Genomic DNA, 16907 nt, shown 5'->3' with positions numbered 1-16907 from the left:
CCCGTTCCGTTTCGTTCTGTTCTGTCCTAGCCGATGCACGGTATTATCGTTCAAGTGTACACGCGTGGCCGCGACGTTTCCGCGATCGATGGAACGCGATGAATTGCATTAACATCGGCTGATCGAGCGACATAAATCATCGGCTCGTTTCGCGATTCGGATTAAAACGCGTCGGCTGCTCGCACGGCCTAATGAGATCCGGCGAAAATGGAAGATTCATTATTCGGCGGCGGACACTTTTGTTACAGGCGTCGACCGCGTCGAAAATATTGCGCGACGATTTATCGGTGCCGGCCGGAGGATTCGTTCCATCGACGAATATTTTGGCCGATTAACAAATTTGCCGGGCACTCGCGCGAAAAGTGCATCCGCGCGTCCGCGGTCCTCGAGCGGAAATGCTCGAACGCCGACGGAGCAAGCGCAAAGCATACGCGGAGACCGCCGAAAGATATTGAAAGTCATCGCGGACAAACTAATCTCTATTCGATGGGACATGTTCCGGCACCGTAATTGCTTTCGATCGGTATTCGCGAATTTACGACGTCTTCGTGTCCCGCTAAGCGGATCCTGATGGCGAATCGTCTCGCGCAGACACCTTGGATAATTAGTTCTCGAAACTGCTCGAACCTGGCGCGACGTGTCTTCGATTCGAATTTTAATTACCATCCGATCGCGGTAATCCCGTCTGGACGGCTCGCCGATCGCGCGCTGTTTTACCGAAAAATTAAAACGAAATTAGAAAGCCGACTTTCTCCCGTTAAATGGTTCTCTTTTTTCTTTCTTTTCTTTTTTGTTGAGTCAGTTCGGTTTTCGAATCTATGAATTCCATACATGTGTACGCGCACCGAACGGTCGCGAGTCTTGGTTAAAAAGGTTAAAGAAAAGCCTTTTGTCATCTTCCAGAAGGAAATCACTGCAACGCACAGTGTCGCGAATGGCCATTCTAGGTGGAAAGAAAATCATAGATCGTTTCATGCTTCTTCAAACCGTTTGAAATTTTGCTGTTAGGTCTTGAAATGAGATTCAACATATGTAGAACCTTTAAAAATAATATTTATATTGAAAAATATTATATAAATTGTAGAAACAAATATAAAAATAAATAGTTGATAGCGATATTAGCGAAGAATTATTTTTATATTGTTATATTTAGATATTGTTGTTATACTTATTTAATATGATATTTTTTATTTATTTTTATATTTGTTTCTATAATTTATATAATATTTTTAAGTTATTTATGGGATTAGGCGGAAGTTCTTGTTAAAAGTAGATCTAACACACCTTTCGGTAGCGAATTTATATTTTTTTGCGGCATCACCCTATAATAATTTATAATGGGAAGTAATTAACAGCATTGCTGTTAAGTCGTAGTTTGTAGATACACGCTAATTCTTCCTTGTGTGGCCAATCCTAAACCTTCTTATGTCTTTGTTGCGTGCTTCTTGATCCTCTTTGACATCATGCCAATTGGCAATAGGCGTGATTTACTTATTTCTACACTACGAAATAATAATTTGTGCCCTGTAACGGGCATATAAAACCAAGGATATAAATTTAAATATAAATATTCTGTTTCGCGAACAAATTTCTCGAAATTTAGAAAATTAATGTTATGACCTGAAGAAGGAGCAGGTATAAAAAAATCGTTCAAGAAGTTCCTTATTAATGCCAGTTATTCTCGATGTTTTTGTAAAGTTTTTGAAGGAACGTCTAGCCGTGTTACCATCATTTGTGGAGCCACTTCCTCCTGCTTTCGGAGTACGGTGTTACAAAGATTTTAAAAAATTGTGACAGGCAGGTTAGCAGATATTTGCAGCCGATTTTTGTCAGAATCCCTTCTACATAGTTTGAACTGAATGCAATAAAAATTTCAAGATGGGATCTTGTGAGACTTTCTAGTTCTACTCTATTAAAGTCAACCAACCGGCACAGAAAACTGGTACTTAAAAAATCTCTAACAATTATTATAAAGGTCTTTAATAACGAACTTTGTGAACATTAATGTAAATATTTACTTATGTTAATATAGAATATCGTGCACAGAAGCTTAAAGATTCATATGTATTGCCCTCACATAATTTTCTTTAGAACAAATATAAACGTATGATTTCGCAGTATTACGGTTCGGAGTTTTCACGTACTGATTTCGATACTTATATCGCTATTAAATGAATTATTACGGGTATAATTAGGCTCACTAAACATTCCGAAAGAAGTATATATGAATGTTATACCTATTTTCTGACATGACTTTTCTCCACCTAAAATAGCCATTCGCGACACTGTGCAACGGCTATACCACTCGGAACGGCCGTTCGAGTAGGAGCGGCGACGCGACGTCGAGAATTAATAAAAAGAAAAGAATCGAACGTTGTTTGTCATCGACAAGGACCGACGCGGACCGACGCGACGAAACGCGAGAGTTCTCGAGCCGAGATAAAAGTGTAATATCTTACCCTGTATCAGCGAATCGTGAGGACCCCTCATAAGTATGGAGCCACTTTTCTCGCGGCGCCATTGCACACGAGGTGGCGGCCTTCCAGAAGCATTGCACGAGAGGGTCGCGTTCTCGCTTTCCTGAACGGAGACCTCGCTCTCCGACGTCCCAGAGCTCAGTATATCCGGCGGAACTGAAACCACCAAATCAGTTCGGCCCGTTTCAGCGGTTAGTCACGGTATTTTATACTTTACACGATCAAGCATCGAAGCTGGGCGATTTGGAAAAGTACGACAAAAATTAAACTTCAAATCCTTGGAATTCTCTTATTTGTAGCGGGACAGCTATTTCAAGATTAGCAAAGAGAACAACATTCGAGTGCAATCGTCCCGACTACGAAACGCTGTCTAATCGACGGCAACCGACGCGACGCGACGTTTCGGGGATTTGCGCATCCGGCGCTCACCGTTCGAAGCATCGCGCGTTGCGTCGGACGAAAGTCGAGTGCAAATTGGAGAAGCGCGGGACGCATTCCGCGTCCCAAAAACCGTCGGAACTTTCTGATTCAATTTGAAGTTGGAGTTTCGAGGCGTTCTTGTCGAATGCGCCGTCGTTAAACACGGTCATCTACAAGGTCGCGACTGAGTTTATCGCGAGCGTTACGCTCACCTTCGAATTTTTCGGACCGCGGGCCGTAAAGATCGCTGACGGGCTGACGGGCTACGAGGATATAATACGGTAGATAGGATTCAGCGGTCGGCGCGGCGTTGAAGCCGCTATGGAAATTAGGCTGGGTTCGGACGAGGAGTCGAAATCAGGTTAAAACGTTTCGCTCTCGTGGAAAATTAAACAACGTTTACCAAGCCCGTGTTATCGGGGGAAAGGAACACATTTTTGGGATGAAATCTCGCTTCTTTTGAACGAGCGCCGACGCTCTGAGGCCATTTCAATTACACGGGTTCAAACTTGGACAAATATTCCGTACAGTGGAGCCGGCGAGGTAGGCGAGGGAGGCTTCGGTATCGGGATCGGAGTCGGGGTCGTGGTCGGGGTCGTGGTAGTGGTCGTGCTCGTGGTCGGGGTCGGGGTCGGCGCGGAAAGGAAGAAACGAGACCTTTCCCGCGTAACCCCACAAAGGAATTTCATTCCATTCGGTCCGATCGGTCTTTCGAGTCGGATGCAGGCAGGCAATGGTAGGCGGCAGGCTGTGCAGACTACCCTACAGCCTACAGGCCTGTAGGTTGTAGGGTAGTCTGCAGACTGTAAACTATAGGCGCGCAACGCTCTCAATGAATTCCTTTCCGCCCTTGGTGTCCGCGCCCCGCCTCGCGCCGTACAATGAATCGCGTGCACGCGGTTGCACGCGGCTGCACGCGCTGGCATCAGTGTCGGCCACGGGGCGCAGAGTACATACAGGTACAGAGGAGCAGAGGGTCGCGGGAGCGTGCGCGCATAATGCACCGAGGATTCGGGATCGAGGATCGAGGCGAGAGGGACACACAACGCGGCGGAACGAATAAAAGACGACCCGCCCCGGCAATGTAACGTTATACGCACATCCCGTGCGCGAGTCGAGCCATTCGAGGCTGAATGAAATTTTGAAATTTGTTGAAATTTCCTCGAAACTGTTAATTACATCGAAATGTACGAGTAGCCGGTGAAACGCGGAGCCTTTCTTGTGGAGCAATTAGATCTTTCTATAGCACACATGATCTTTAACGCTAAACCTACCAAGCACAAAATATATAAAAATGAAACCTCTTGTAGAAGGAAGAAGATTGAATTTACTTAAACTTTGTACGGTTTTCATTATAATATGTGCTTAACCAGTTAAGCGCGTTCGACGTGTACACACGTCAATCCGAAACTCTATTGCGGTACGGTAAACGTTAATGAATTGTTAATTTATCGAATAAAAATGTAATTCTTTCTCATTTAGCTTTACAAGGGCTTTGGCTTTTATAATAGCCGCATTTGGCCTGCGTTCGACGTGTATACTCCTCATTGCTTGATTTTAATTCCGCGCCGTGAGGGATTATTAAAATTAAATTCCACAGTCAACTGGTTAAATGAAGAAGTCAATTCCGTAATTCTCTACGGAAACGTTTTTATAGTTTCAATAATTGTGGTAGGTTTAGCGTTGAACATTCTGTGGACAGGGTCGCTCGTAGAAATGCTAGTTACATCGAACAACAGCGTCTCGCACGAAAGTAATCGAGTTTAGTCCGAATGATTTCTCGGCACGGCCAACAAACAGGTTCGAAAATGTTTCAGCTCGGAGCGTTAGGCGAGCTACCCTGTATACGAGCTACGCGTCAACATACTGTATATGTATGTAGCCTGGAAGCTGGTTGCATTGGCCGGTTCTGGTCGGCGCGCCGCGGCGCAGCGTTTCCATTGAAACGTATCCCGGCTGCGAGGCACGCGTATTTTCCAACCCCCTTCTGGTGGCGAGGCTAATTCCGCGAGGAAGCGGTGCGTACCGCCACGTATCGCGTGCTTCGTGCCTTGTATCGCGTGCCGTATATGTACCGCGTGCCTTGTGCCAGATGCGTGCGCGACGTCTCTGAGAGCGACCGCAAACGCACGCGGCCCCGTTCCTATCCGACCGCCACGGAATGCGGGATAACGCGCAATTAGGCATACCTAGGACATCGACGCATCCCAGCTGGCTCAACATGGGCTTCGTATTCAGTTGGCACATGTAGCAGCCTCGGTCAGCTTCCCGGAGCTGGCGAATCTGCAGCCGCGAAGTGGCCTCCTCCTCGTCCCTCGATTGGCTCTGATTCTTCGTCTTCGCGCTCTCCAGCGTCACTTGGAACCGGGGCGAGTGGGTCACCTTTTGCTGCCCCATCGACAATATCGTCTGATCCTCCATCCGCAGCCATCCCACCTGCGACACCAAACAGAAAACCATCCAATGTTTACTCGTCGATCGGGCAATCTCTTAACCGCGCCTCGGGGACGGCCTTCCCAGCTATTACAGTGAATTCTCGTTACTAGTCAGTTCCGCCGTTCCGGTCACTGACTCTTAGACGAAATCGGAGGTTCCCGCCGAGCGTCGCATTCGAAATACATACACGGCTGGAAACCTAAGTGTCATATCCGTCTACAAGTCATAACAAGATCACATAAGGGCGAAATTCCCTGGCAAGGTCGAAAATCTCTGCGACTTTCACCCTCAAACTCTCATCTTGAAACGTTTGTAGCTCATTGCAACGTTGACCGATTTCGATGAAATTTTCAGTATGCATGTAAGTTGCCGAAATCAACGAAACGCATTTTTTGAATTATCGTTATAGGCTCAGATCAAAAAGTTGAGAAATCATAATTTCTTCATTTTTTTTATCATTCCAACCAATTGCAATCTAAAAAAATGTTTGTTTAGTCGTTCTCTAGCAAACTACTTGGTCTTTTTTTGAATTATCGTTATAGGCTCGGATCAAAAAGTTGAGAAATCATAATTTCTTCATTTTTTTTATCATTCCAACCAATTGCAATCTAAAAAAATGTTTGTTTAGTCGTTCTCTAGCAAACTACTTGGTCTTTTTTTGAATTATCGTTATAGGCTCGGATCAAAAAGTTGAGAAATCATAATTTCTTCATTTTTTTTTTTATCATTCCAACCAATTGCAATCTAAACAAATGTTTGTTTAGTCATTCTCTAGCAAACTAGTTGGTCTAAAATCTAAAAAGGATTCAAGTCATTTGGACCAATTTTAAAAAAGTTATTCCGCTTGAAAAGGTGTCCACATATTTCTGGACGGTAGTGTGCGTCAATCGTCGGTTGTTCTAGTGTTAAATCTGAAGAATCGGCGTCGATCGATACCGATCCATACGGGACCTTCCGTCCCAAAGTGTTCAATTGTCCGGACCGGCCGTCCAGCCATTTGTCCCGTCGACGACCCGCATTCTCCCCTCGAAACCAACGGAATGCAACGCACCCTCGTTACACACGCCCCGCTGTGCAGGGACGCTTCGTGGCGCGATGCGACGCGCGCGCTCGCGTTCCTCCGCGTTCCTGGCAATTATCTCGGTGTTCTAATCCGTGTGTGACGCGCGTAACAGCGGGACGAGCGCGGGCTAAAACGGAACGGCGCGACGCGGCTCGCGGACTTGATTAAACAGCTGCCGAGACTAGGCGAAACGAGACGAAACGAGACGAAGAGACGCGACTCGATGGAACAAGCGAAACCGGAAACGCAACAGCGTCTATCACTGTTCTCGGTTCTACGTGGAATCGTTTCTCGAACGACTTCTCGCCGGGCTTATCGCGGGTCCCCGTAACACCACCGAATGGCTCGGAAAGTCTAGCTCGCAACTTTTCAAAAAGTCAAACCGAGTCGAACCGCGTACCACGGCCGGGTCGTTTTCACCTTTCTGGGGTAAACGATGCGATTGGAAGCGGCAAGAAGCAAAGGCGACGATTTTTCGTTTGCCCTCTGTCGGCTTAAAACGACGATTCCTCGAAAAATCCTGCACGCTTCGAGCTTAGAACTTTCGAGCAGCTGGAAACTCTGGATCTTTCGACGGTGAAAACTATAGTATGGACGAAACATGCTCTAACCCTGTCAGGTTTCGGTTTCCCTCGCATAATTCGTCGGACGTCCAGCTGCGAGCTAAAGAGATCGTTCAAGATTATACAGTGAATTCTCGTTACGAGTCAGTTGCGCGGTTCTGGCGACTGACTCTTAGACGAAACCTGAGGTTCTCGCCGAGCGTCGCGTTTGAAACACACAGGGCACGCTGGACACCTAAGAGTCACATCCGTCTGTAAGTCATAAGACTATGACTACTAACCGATAGTGGCAAGAAATGTTGCACGTAGCTCGAGAAACGGCTCTCGAGCTTTGGCCCTGCACCGCGGTGGTGTGGGTAGTTGCACTGACTCCAAACCGTAAGGTTGGCACTGACTCGTAACGAGAATTCACTGTATCTCTCTCACGGAGCTTTTCGATTTCCAAATGAATCGATTTTTCCATTTTTCCTAGTCGAATTATTTACACTGATAACTAGACTGCGGATGTTTATGCATTTCTGATAAAACTGAGTAGATAAAATTTGAAATTGTAGGAAGATTGTTTAAATTCCAAATGTCAACATACTATTTCTCACCTATTATGATCAGCGGTACAATTCACTGTGTCGATGGAAAATCGAGTAAGCTTGTCAGCGATCGTTACGTAGAAACAATGTTGTATGTACTTGAACCGACGGTTGCGTTCGTAGTCGAAGTTTCGAGCACGACGATCTTATTTTCGATGCAACGCGGCAAACTTGATGGTAATTGTTATGGGTTATGGAAAGTAATAGCATAGGGTCGGGAAAACGGGCTTCTCGCGAGGATAACGAGTATCGCTCGATCAAACGAAACCGCGCGCACCCAGCAGCGTCGACGAGCGCGATCGAAGCATTGGCCGAGCGAATTTTTATTCGAGCTCGGCTCGGTTTTCGTAGCCGGCGGACGGGTCGCCTTTGTTTGATTTCCGGTGCGTGATTTCGGCAAGCATTTCCCGTTGCACTCGAAACTGTACGGGGAGCCGGTTCGCCAGCGGCGCGGAACGAAATAATTAAAGGAATCTAGAGAATTGTTTTCTCGCGCTCGAAAACAGAAAAACGAGAACCGATCCCGCGCCTGCCGCCTCTCGCCTCGGCCGAGCTCGAGCCGGAGAGCGAGAACGCGAAAACTAGAGCGTAATCGCACAAGTATCCTCCGAAATCGTTTCAATTTGCTAGTTTTTCCGGAGGGGCGTCGACAGGCGGGACAGAGACGCGCGTGTTTCCCTTTTGGGAACAAACGCAAACGCGCCCCGTCGCGTCGAGTCGCGTCGCGTCGACTCGGATCGACAAAGCGGGCAATCTTTCGCGCCGGTTTCCCTTTCCGCGCGAGTTCTCCTAGTCTCCTCCGCGACTAGGAAATCCAATTTGCGGGAATTCTCGTAACTCGGTCCGAGCGTGGCGCGTCGTCGTCGTTGATCAAAAGTTGGCGCGTCGGCGCGTTCCCCGCGGTGAGATGGAATTTCGCGCTGCGCGAAACTCCTTTGACCCATTGTTGTGCTAACACACGCGAATTTAAAGCGTCCCTATTTTCCGCGCGGCACGTTTCCCCTTCTGTTCCCCTCTTTCCGCTCGCCACTCCTTCCCTTCGCTCGTTCCTCTACGCGGTGTTCCGCCTTTAAAATCGGAGTTAACCGTTCCGCGAGCTCACGACGCCGTGGGCTACGCTTTGGAAAATTTCGGGAAGAGCTGCACGGGAACGGCGGAGAAGAAAATTGAAAAGAACGGAGGTCGACCAGAAAGATTCCCTCGGGAATACGGCGTGCGGGGCTCCGTTTATCGGCCATGATAAAAACAACGAACCGCAGCCGGACATTTTATATTCGCGTTCTGTAACTCGAGTAAAAATCAGTGGAACGTGACTACGGGGAACGGGAAAGCTCCCGTTTCCGGTTGGCCGCCGCGCAGAGCGTCGCCGTCCCAGTCGCCGTCGACGTCGACGTCGCCGTCGCTCCGCGCTGTGTCCGCTTTTTCGCCGGACTTTGTTCCCTCGGTTTCTTATCGCTGTTTCGTACCAACTCCGGCCGATTTTCCTAGAGTTCTTCCGTGGACCATGCGGGAAGAGCGGATGAAGCTCGGACGTGGTCGCGGCAGCTTTTACAGAACACGCCGCACCTTCTCGAGCGAGCGAAATCCTTTCTTTCCCTCTTTACACCGGCTTTCTCGAAGAGGGATCAACCTTTAAAAAATGTGGAGTGACGTTTCCCGTGAAAGACCACGGTGAACCGAGATTTAAATAAACTTCGCTTCCTTTCGAGGAGAAGAAGACTGTTGGGACGCAACGCAATGCGAGACCCACGAAAGTGACTCTCCAATTTGACACCGAGTCCCAACTAGAGGCAATAAATTAGCCTAAGAGTCGAAGGCTCTTGAACCCCAAGCGACGAGACTCGTCCCAGATTTTCAATTTAAGACAGCGTCTGGACAACCTCTAAACACTCACCCCCAATTTTCTCCCACTACTATTTATCACCTCCACCACCAGTTTCACATCCCTTAAAAACCCATCTCTGCGTGCGAGCAGTTAGTCTTCAGTTTGTCTTCAGTCAGTCCTCAGCTAGTCCGCATTTACACCACATCTTTGTACAGTTGTTATCATTAAATTCAGAGTTATTGTTACCAACAAGTTCTACAATTCATTCTACCGCTCAAAACACCTCACCCTTTAAAAAGAACTACCTAGCACGGTTTTAATTAACCAAGCAGGAGTGATAGATGCGAGAAAAGTCGACTTAACCGATCTTTCCCATCTACGCACGTACATACAAAGACATTCCGAATGCGCGTCGCGTTTCCGTAACGCTCGATCGCGATAGTAAACGATCATCGTATCGAGATACCGACACTCGATAGAATAATTCACCAAGCGGTTCGAGCCGCCTCTATGGAGTTTACTCCACGGCGCCATTTTGTCCGGCAAGGAATGTACGCGTTTGCGGTCGAGAGGAACACTCGAAAATCGTTCGAGAAGATACAATCGTAGCTCGGGGAAGAAAAGGAACCGAGAGGATCGTTTCTCGATCGGGCGGAAACTCGAATCGAATAAAAGAACGACGGCGCTCCCCGCGTCGCGTCGCGTCACGACAGCAATTAAACTTTCCGCGTGCTCCAGGGGACTCGTTCCTGAAGGAGGTGCCGAAGTGCCGAGCGTCGAGAACGAACCGCGCCATTCGTACAAATTTAGAACAGCGTCCCCCCTAGCATTATTTATTCGATACAACCTGAAAACTGCTAACTGCGAATCGGAGAGCGCGAACTGTGAACGCGCCGTCAATCTGACCGAGGATTGACCGTCATCGAAATCCTCGTTCCTTGTTTCGTCACGGAAATTGAACGGGTGTACCATCCCGGCTCCTCGTCACGCTATGTCATTAGAAACGCCCTGTTAACGCCGGACTCGTTGCGTCGCGACGCGTCGCGTCGGTTCGAACGCAACGCCGACGAGAAACGATGAGCAGAGACAAGGAGAGACGAGAGGAGAGCGCGGGCTTCACGCGCTAATTTATTTTCCGCGCATCGTTCGCATCGCGTCACCTCTCGACGAGTCTCCCGATGATCGAACGGGCGCGGGCGTTTCGTATGTTTCCTGGAAACTTGAGTCGTTAGCTCCGAAGATGAATTACCGTCGGCTATAGCGGGTAATCTCTCGCGCGTAAAAACGAACAAGAAGTCGACGTTCGTTTTCCTTTTTTCCTTTTTTCCTTTTTTTACGGACACGTCGTCGATGCTTGTCGACGCTTGTCCCGGTATCGACGTTCCTTTTTTCCAGGCTCGTTCCGACGGCGATAAAACCTCCTTTCCTTCGGCAGGAGGTCGATCGTTGTTTCGCATTTGTCCGGTTTCACGAGATTTTTATGCAGAAACCTATAGCGGAACGGAGAAATTCGACCGGCTATAAATAAGGGTATCAGTACGATTTCGATTACTATCGTCCCGTCTAAACGGCCACCTTCGACCTTTCGCTTTTATGTACACTACCGCCCCCCCCCACCCCCCACCTATACGTACACATTTTTATTTCCCTTTCGTTTTCCACCCTCTATCGGTGTTCCGGAGGAAAAATCAAGCAAACGGGGAGATATCGAGGCGAGGATCTCGGATCTCTGGTCTCTGGCTCGAACGCCGGTCCAATTTATACTGTCGACACGCGACGAGCTAGGGCTGTATACAGCTGGTTATCGATTTACGATCTGGACGCGTCTCCCAATGTCGCGTCGTCCTGCTCGTTTATTCCAGGTGTAATGTTACGCAATTGTCCGACGGCGACGTCAACTGCAACGATAACAACAACGACAACGACGGTGACAATAGGGACGACGAACCGATACAAAGAGACGCGTTCGAATCTCTTAATGAATTCGGGCGACGGCGAACTCTGTCTAAACATGTCCGATGGAGTTTCAGAAGCCATAAATCTTCTACTTTCGCCAGACGTCTTTTACAGACGGAGTCAGAGTCGGAGTCAAAGCGACGAGCACGGGGGAATCGCTTTGAAGCCGCACACTGGTTCCGGTTTCCTGCGCCCGCGATGCACACCAGTCCGCGTTTCGTTCCTTCGGGAACCCTACGGGGGAAAAAAAAAACTTGCCAAAATTTTCTTTTACACCGAGTAGAAAAACCGAGGAGAAAATTCTTCCAAGATCAAACTGCCTTTATAACAACAATTTGCGCTTTTATCGACTCCCGAACCCGTCAATACGACGAGATAACGTTTAGATAGCATTCGGGGCGTTGCGAGTACAGTGAATTCTCGATATATGTCAACAACACGGGTCTTGCCAGCGACATGTATCGTCCAGAAGACAAGACCGAGCCGTGTTGTATTTACGTTTCTCGGTGTCCTCGGCGTATACCCCGAGGTAGTGGGGATACTTCCGCGACTTTTATCGTCTAGACCACATATACTGAGACATCTATGTACTTTGAACGTATCCCAGAGAAACCAACGACGACGCGAGACTGCAGCAAGATTCTAGCTCGAGTGCGGTCTTAAAACATATTTTTATTGGGTGTCCCAAATAGAGCTAACATTTTAAATTGCGCGCCATTTTTTTTTTGTCGCGAACATAGAGTACTAATCTTTGACAACTGGCATCAGGAAGGTTTGAGATTTAGTCATGGAGAATTACACGATCCAGCAACGTATAGAAATTGTGAAAATTCACTAGAAAAATGGCGAAAACTTTGCAGAGACGGTTCGAAAAGTCCGCACGGATTGTGGACATCGTAACGCACCATCTCGCAAAATCATTTTCAGCGATGAGTGATGAATTTGGGGGACCGAAAATCCACAAGTGATTCAACAGCTTCCCATGCATCCACCACGAGTGATTGGCTCGTACTTTTTTGAGAACGCTGCTGGAAATGCGGTTCCCGTCACTGGTGTTCGTTATCGTGACACGATAACCAACTTTTTATGGAATCGATTGAACTGCATGGACTTGGAAGACATATTCTTCCAACAAGATGCCACACTGCGGGCGAGACAATGCAGTTACTGCAGACGAAGTTTCCTGGTGGTGTTATCTCGCGCCGCGGCGATGCGAATTGGCCACCAAGATCGTGCGATTCGACGCCATTGGACTTTTTTCTTTGGAGTTTCCCGAAAGGAAAAGTGTATGCCAATGATCCACAGACCATTCCACAGCTCAAGGAAGCAATTGGACGCGGCATTGCAGAAATTAGTCCGCAATTATGCCAAAATGTAATCGAAAATTTCGTCGAAAGAGTTAACGTTTGCAAACAGGGACGAGGCGGCCATTTGTCAGATATTGTGTTCCATACATCCAGGTTTGTACATTATAATAAAATAAAAACATTCATACTTAAAAAAAAGTTTTATTAATAAATTAAAATGTACGCTTACTTTGGGACACTCTTTATTACATGCAAACAAATAGAAGTTCCGATTTACGGGAAAGGAATAGTACCAGTATTTGGCAGATTCCGCTCGAAATCTTCGCGAGCGTGATTCGTTGTTGTTGAAATAATGTAGTCACTTTGTAAGTAAAACTCAAATCCGGGAATGTCAGGGCGTAGGCGCGGCGTCGCTTTGGCTGTTACAATGTGACGACTTGAAAAAAGGCTAATGGAGTGTGCGTCATAAGTCGAAATGACGATTGGAAGAAAAAATGACGATCGGCACGAGACGAGAGCGGGGAAGACGTTAGTTGCACGTCCGCCTAAGAGTCAGTTCGACAAAAGAGTCGGTTTGGGCAGGACATACCTGGTGTATATAATAAGTTCGACAAAAGAGTCGGTTTAGGCAGGACATACCCCGTATATATATTAAGTTCACAGTTCCAAGTTTTTTGGGTTAATTCGAGCGCGCTAAACAGGCCAAACTGTGCACACTCGAGATAATTCGAGCGCGCTAAACAGGCAAAACTGTGCACACTCGAGATAATTCGAGCGGCGTTGTATTTTATGCTGCTATAATTTTTCACACTCGAATATAATCGAGAATTGAAAATAACCATGTGAAAGCAAAGAAAACAAATCGTTTTATTGATATTTATCATTTACATGGTATTGTAAGCTATAACACTTATTTATTCAAGAATAAAATATAGCCTTTTTCCATGGAACAAAAGCGCGGTATATCGAAAATTGATTTTTTTGGCCGGTTTTTTCCAAAAAAACTGTGCGTTAAGGGGTTAAAGAAAGTTCCTTATTCACTAAGGCTGTGCTTTATGATAAGAGAAACACCATTCCTATCATATCCTCAACAGTTGTTACTTCGAAAGAATTGTCAGTTGAATTTTCGTTGCGACATCTTTCACGAGTGAAAAGTTCTTGAAACATGTCGCCGGGGTCTTCGATCCGAGTCAGCATGCGGAGTCTCCAGAGTTTTCCGGCGTTATCGGATCCTGTTCGCTGGTGCGCCGGGCACCGCTCGCCGCGGAGGGAATCGCTTCGGAGAGAGCGCGTTACACCCGAGTTTCTATCTATCGTAATTTCGTCGATTTGTTATTCCGTCCCGCTCTCGAGGAATACCCGGAGCCACGGATGCGTGGAAGAGCGGGGCTCGTCGGGGAAAAAAGACCGGTCTCGAGAGCAAAGTTTTCGGTAGCTATCTGCTTCGATAGCGGCACGGCCGAGGCGCGGCTGCGGCACGGAGCGGCGCGACTGCCGGCGGTTTCCGCTTTTTGCGCGGCAACAACGGCAAAACCCGCCGGGAAAATTTCGAAAGTTTATTTAGTCGGAGCTCGGCGGCAAGTCTACCGAGAAAATCCACTGAAAACTTGAAACGCTCCGCGCCGCGCCGCGCCGCGCCACGATGGGAATTAATCGTCGCGGAAAAGTATCGTCCAAGTATCGAAGTAGATCCGTCTCAGTCTCGAGAAAACGAGCCGCTTACGGGTCGCTGGAACGGGTAAAGGAGACGCGAATTCGTCGCTAGCAAAGTTCCAATTCGGCTGGTCGCCTCGAGGCCCGAGCGTATCCGCGACAGAAGCTGGAAGAGCAGATAGCGCGGTCGACCGGGGAGCCGATAAAAGTTGCTCAAAAAATATCTGTTTGCCCGCTCGAAGACTCAAATTTACGTTGCGAAACGCGACACGCGTTTCGAGGAAATCCGAACGAATGGCAGGCAAGCCTTTAGGACTTTAAAAACATTCCCGGTGAATACTCTGCAGCGAGCCGGGCCGGAAAAAACAAAAAGATTTTGTCGGGATCGTTTCGCGAGCGCAATTTGTTTTGCACGGGCACGAGCGCGTGCAAGCAAACGTCTGCCGGTCCGACAAATGTTTGTTGTCGCAGGATATTAAACGTAGTCGCGAACCGATTTTTCCGCGATCCGGGCCGGTATCGATCCGACAGATAACCGATGTTCAAACAATCGTCCAATTAGAAATTAAAGTCGATTCGACTCGACGGAACGAGTCGAGTCGCGACCGGATGCGACGTGTACGCGTCGACGTACGATCGAATACGCTCGTTGAGAGTTGAAACGCATTTATATTCGTAGCCGCGAAGTTCCGCGTCGCACCGCGCCGAATCACACCGTGTCGCGCCGTTATTTTATATTATTTTTCGCGCCGCGGAGCTTTTAACCGCGCCCCTGACGCGGGCGCACGGACACACGCCGCCACAGCCGAGGGAATAATATTCGATAACCGCAGATTTGTATTCACGCGAATCCATTCTACGAAACTACCGTCCTGGAACCGTGACCGCTCTACCCTTCGATGAAACGAGCCCGTGCCATTTGGCCTTTAACCCGTTCCGCGGCTACGGTCACGATGCCATTCCGAAATAGCACCGATTCCTCGTTACAATCCCCTCCCCCCCCCACCGCGTTCCTCCAAAGTTTTCCATTTTGCGCCGCTTCGTTCTAGACGTTTCAATTAGAAAATCTTGCTGGGTTCCCGTCGTCCATCTAGCTGTGCAGAAATAAACAATCGACCACCTTTCTATGAACGATCACCCCGTTTGAAAATAAAGTTATACCAGACAAACTCGACAAACTCTACGACCCGAACCAAAGATGGACGCGCGTTCGTTCGCTCGATCGCATATTTTTAACAAGTTCCTCTCCTACTTTCGCGATAGCTATGGATCGTTATGCGATGCTTCGGGCATCGAAACACTCGATAACGGTCGATCGTTCGAGGATGCACGGGCAACGATTCATCCTCGACAACGGCGTCGCTCGATTCGATCCGCGATTAGGTGGAAAACGGATACACCGATTTCGTCGGAAGACGAACGCCCACGTCATCTACGTGATCGACCTGCTAGAGGCATATACGGGTGGATAGGTGGACATAGGGGCCGCGGGAGGATGGCGCACGACGGTCGCTTCGGATTAATTAGCAAGTGCAGCGTTATAGATAACGCGTAGGAGATGCGGGAGTGGCCGCAGGGCAAAGGACGCGCGATACGACGTTAAATTGAACCTTTCGTTGGGCTGATTCCTGCGGCGGCGGCGGCGGAGGCGGCGGCTGCAGCAATGGCGGCGACGACACATCACCGGCTGCGGCTCGGCCTCTCGACTAAAAGCAATTACTGCTGGTCTGTTGGCTGTACGTTGCATGCTGTATGCCGTATACTGTATACTGTATGCGCGTGGTCGACGCGAGCCACCATTTAGGCTCGCGGAAACACTCGACGGGACACAAGGACGATACACGGCCGACATCGCGCCGAGCCGTCTCCTATTCGGGGCCTCGACGCGACCGGCTCGACCTTCGTTGAACTCTGCTCGAAAACGGATCGTCTTGAACGCGTGATCGTCCTTTCGCGTCCCGTCCTATTGTCTCGGACACCCATAAACACGCGGTTAGGTCGGACGCGACTTTCTATCGCGCGCAAAGAGCATTCGACGTTTCGATGCGTTTTTTTTTAAACAGTAAACCTACCGACACTTCTTGTATACCTGTTCCTACCGTGCGTGGTTAAATTGACAGGTCCTTTAAAAAAGTTATTAACAGTTATTAATAGTCACATATGACTGACAGCGATTTTTGACTGGGTTTAGAAATTCATTTTTATTATAAGATACGTAAATATGTATGATATGTTTATGATATGTTTTCCAGATATGTAAATCGAATTTTGTCTTTCGAGTTCAAAAGGGTTAAGACAGCATCCCCTATAATACATTTGAAATTTCTAGTTTTGGTTTCATTAATCGAATTACTCTGATTTTGTAAGAATCTCTAGGGTTGGTATTTGGCACTTAACGTGTTAATATGTAGATCATATATCTCTTTTTTAATGTTCATTGTGATTGAAGAATACGTATAATTAACATAGAGACAGTGATTGGTACCCCCACAGTAATTCGGTACTTTACCCTAGAGCATAGAATAGCCGAGGACGATGGACATTTAGCCAAGGACATTTCTCGATGTCGAGAGCAGGACGTCCATGCTTGCGCAGAAAGTAAACAATCGAATTCGTCAAC

At 47.8% G+C, this 16907-nt stretch overlaps 1 protein-coding gene across 1 annotated transcript in view; it reads right to left on the bottom strand.

Annotated features, from left to right (window-relative positions):
* LOC143352835 (lachesin) overlaps nt 1-16907 on the bottom strand; it is a 59609-nt gene that overhangs the window by 3438 nt on the left and 39264 nt on the right. Inside the window, exons 4-5 of the mRNA XM_076785734.1 lie at nt 5087-5333; nt 2460-2633 (exon numbers count right to left, since the gene is read on the bottom strand). Coding sequence (XP_076641849.1) covers nt 2460-2633; nt 5087-5333 — 421 coding nt within the window. The remainder of the gene's footprint in view (nt 1-2459; nt 2634-5086; nt 5334-16907) is intronic.

This window comes from Halictus rubicundus, chromosome 3 (genome assembly GCF_050948215.1).
Source record: "Halictus rubicundus isolate RS-2024b chromosome 3, iyHalRubi1_principal, whole genome shotgun sequence".
Classification (NCBI taxonomy): Eukaryota; Metazoa; Arthropoda; class Insecta; order Hymenoptera; family Halictidae; genus Halictus; species Halictus rubicundus.
The sequence above is the reverse complement of the archived record's forward strand: the minus strand, read 5'-3'. Positions and strand labels throughout refer to the sequence as shown.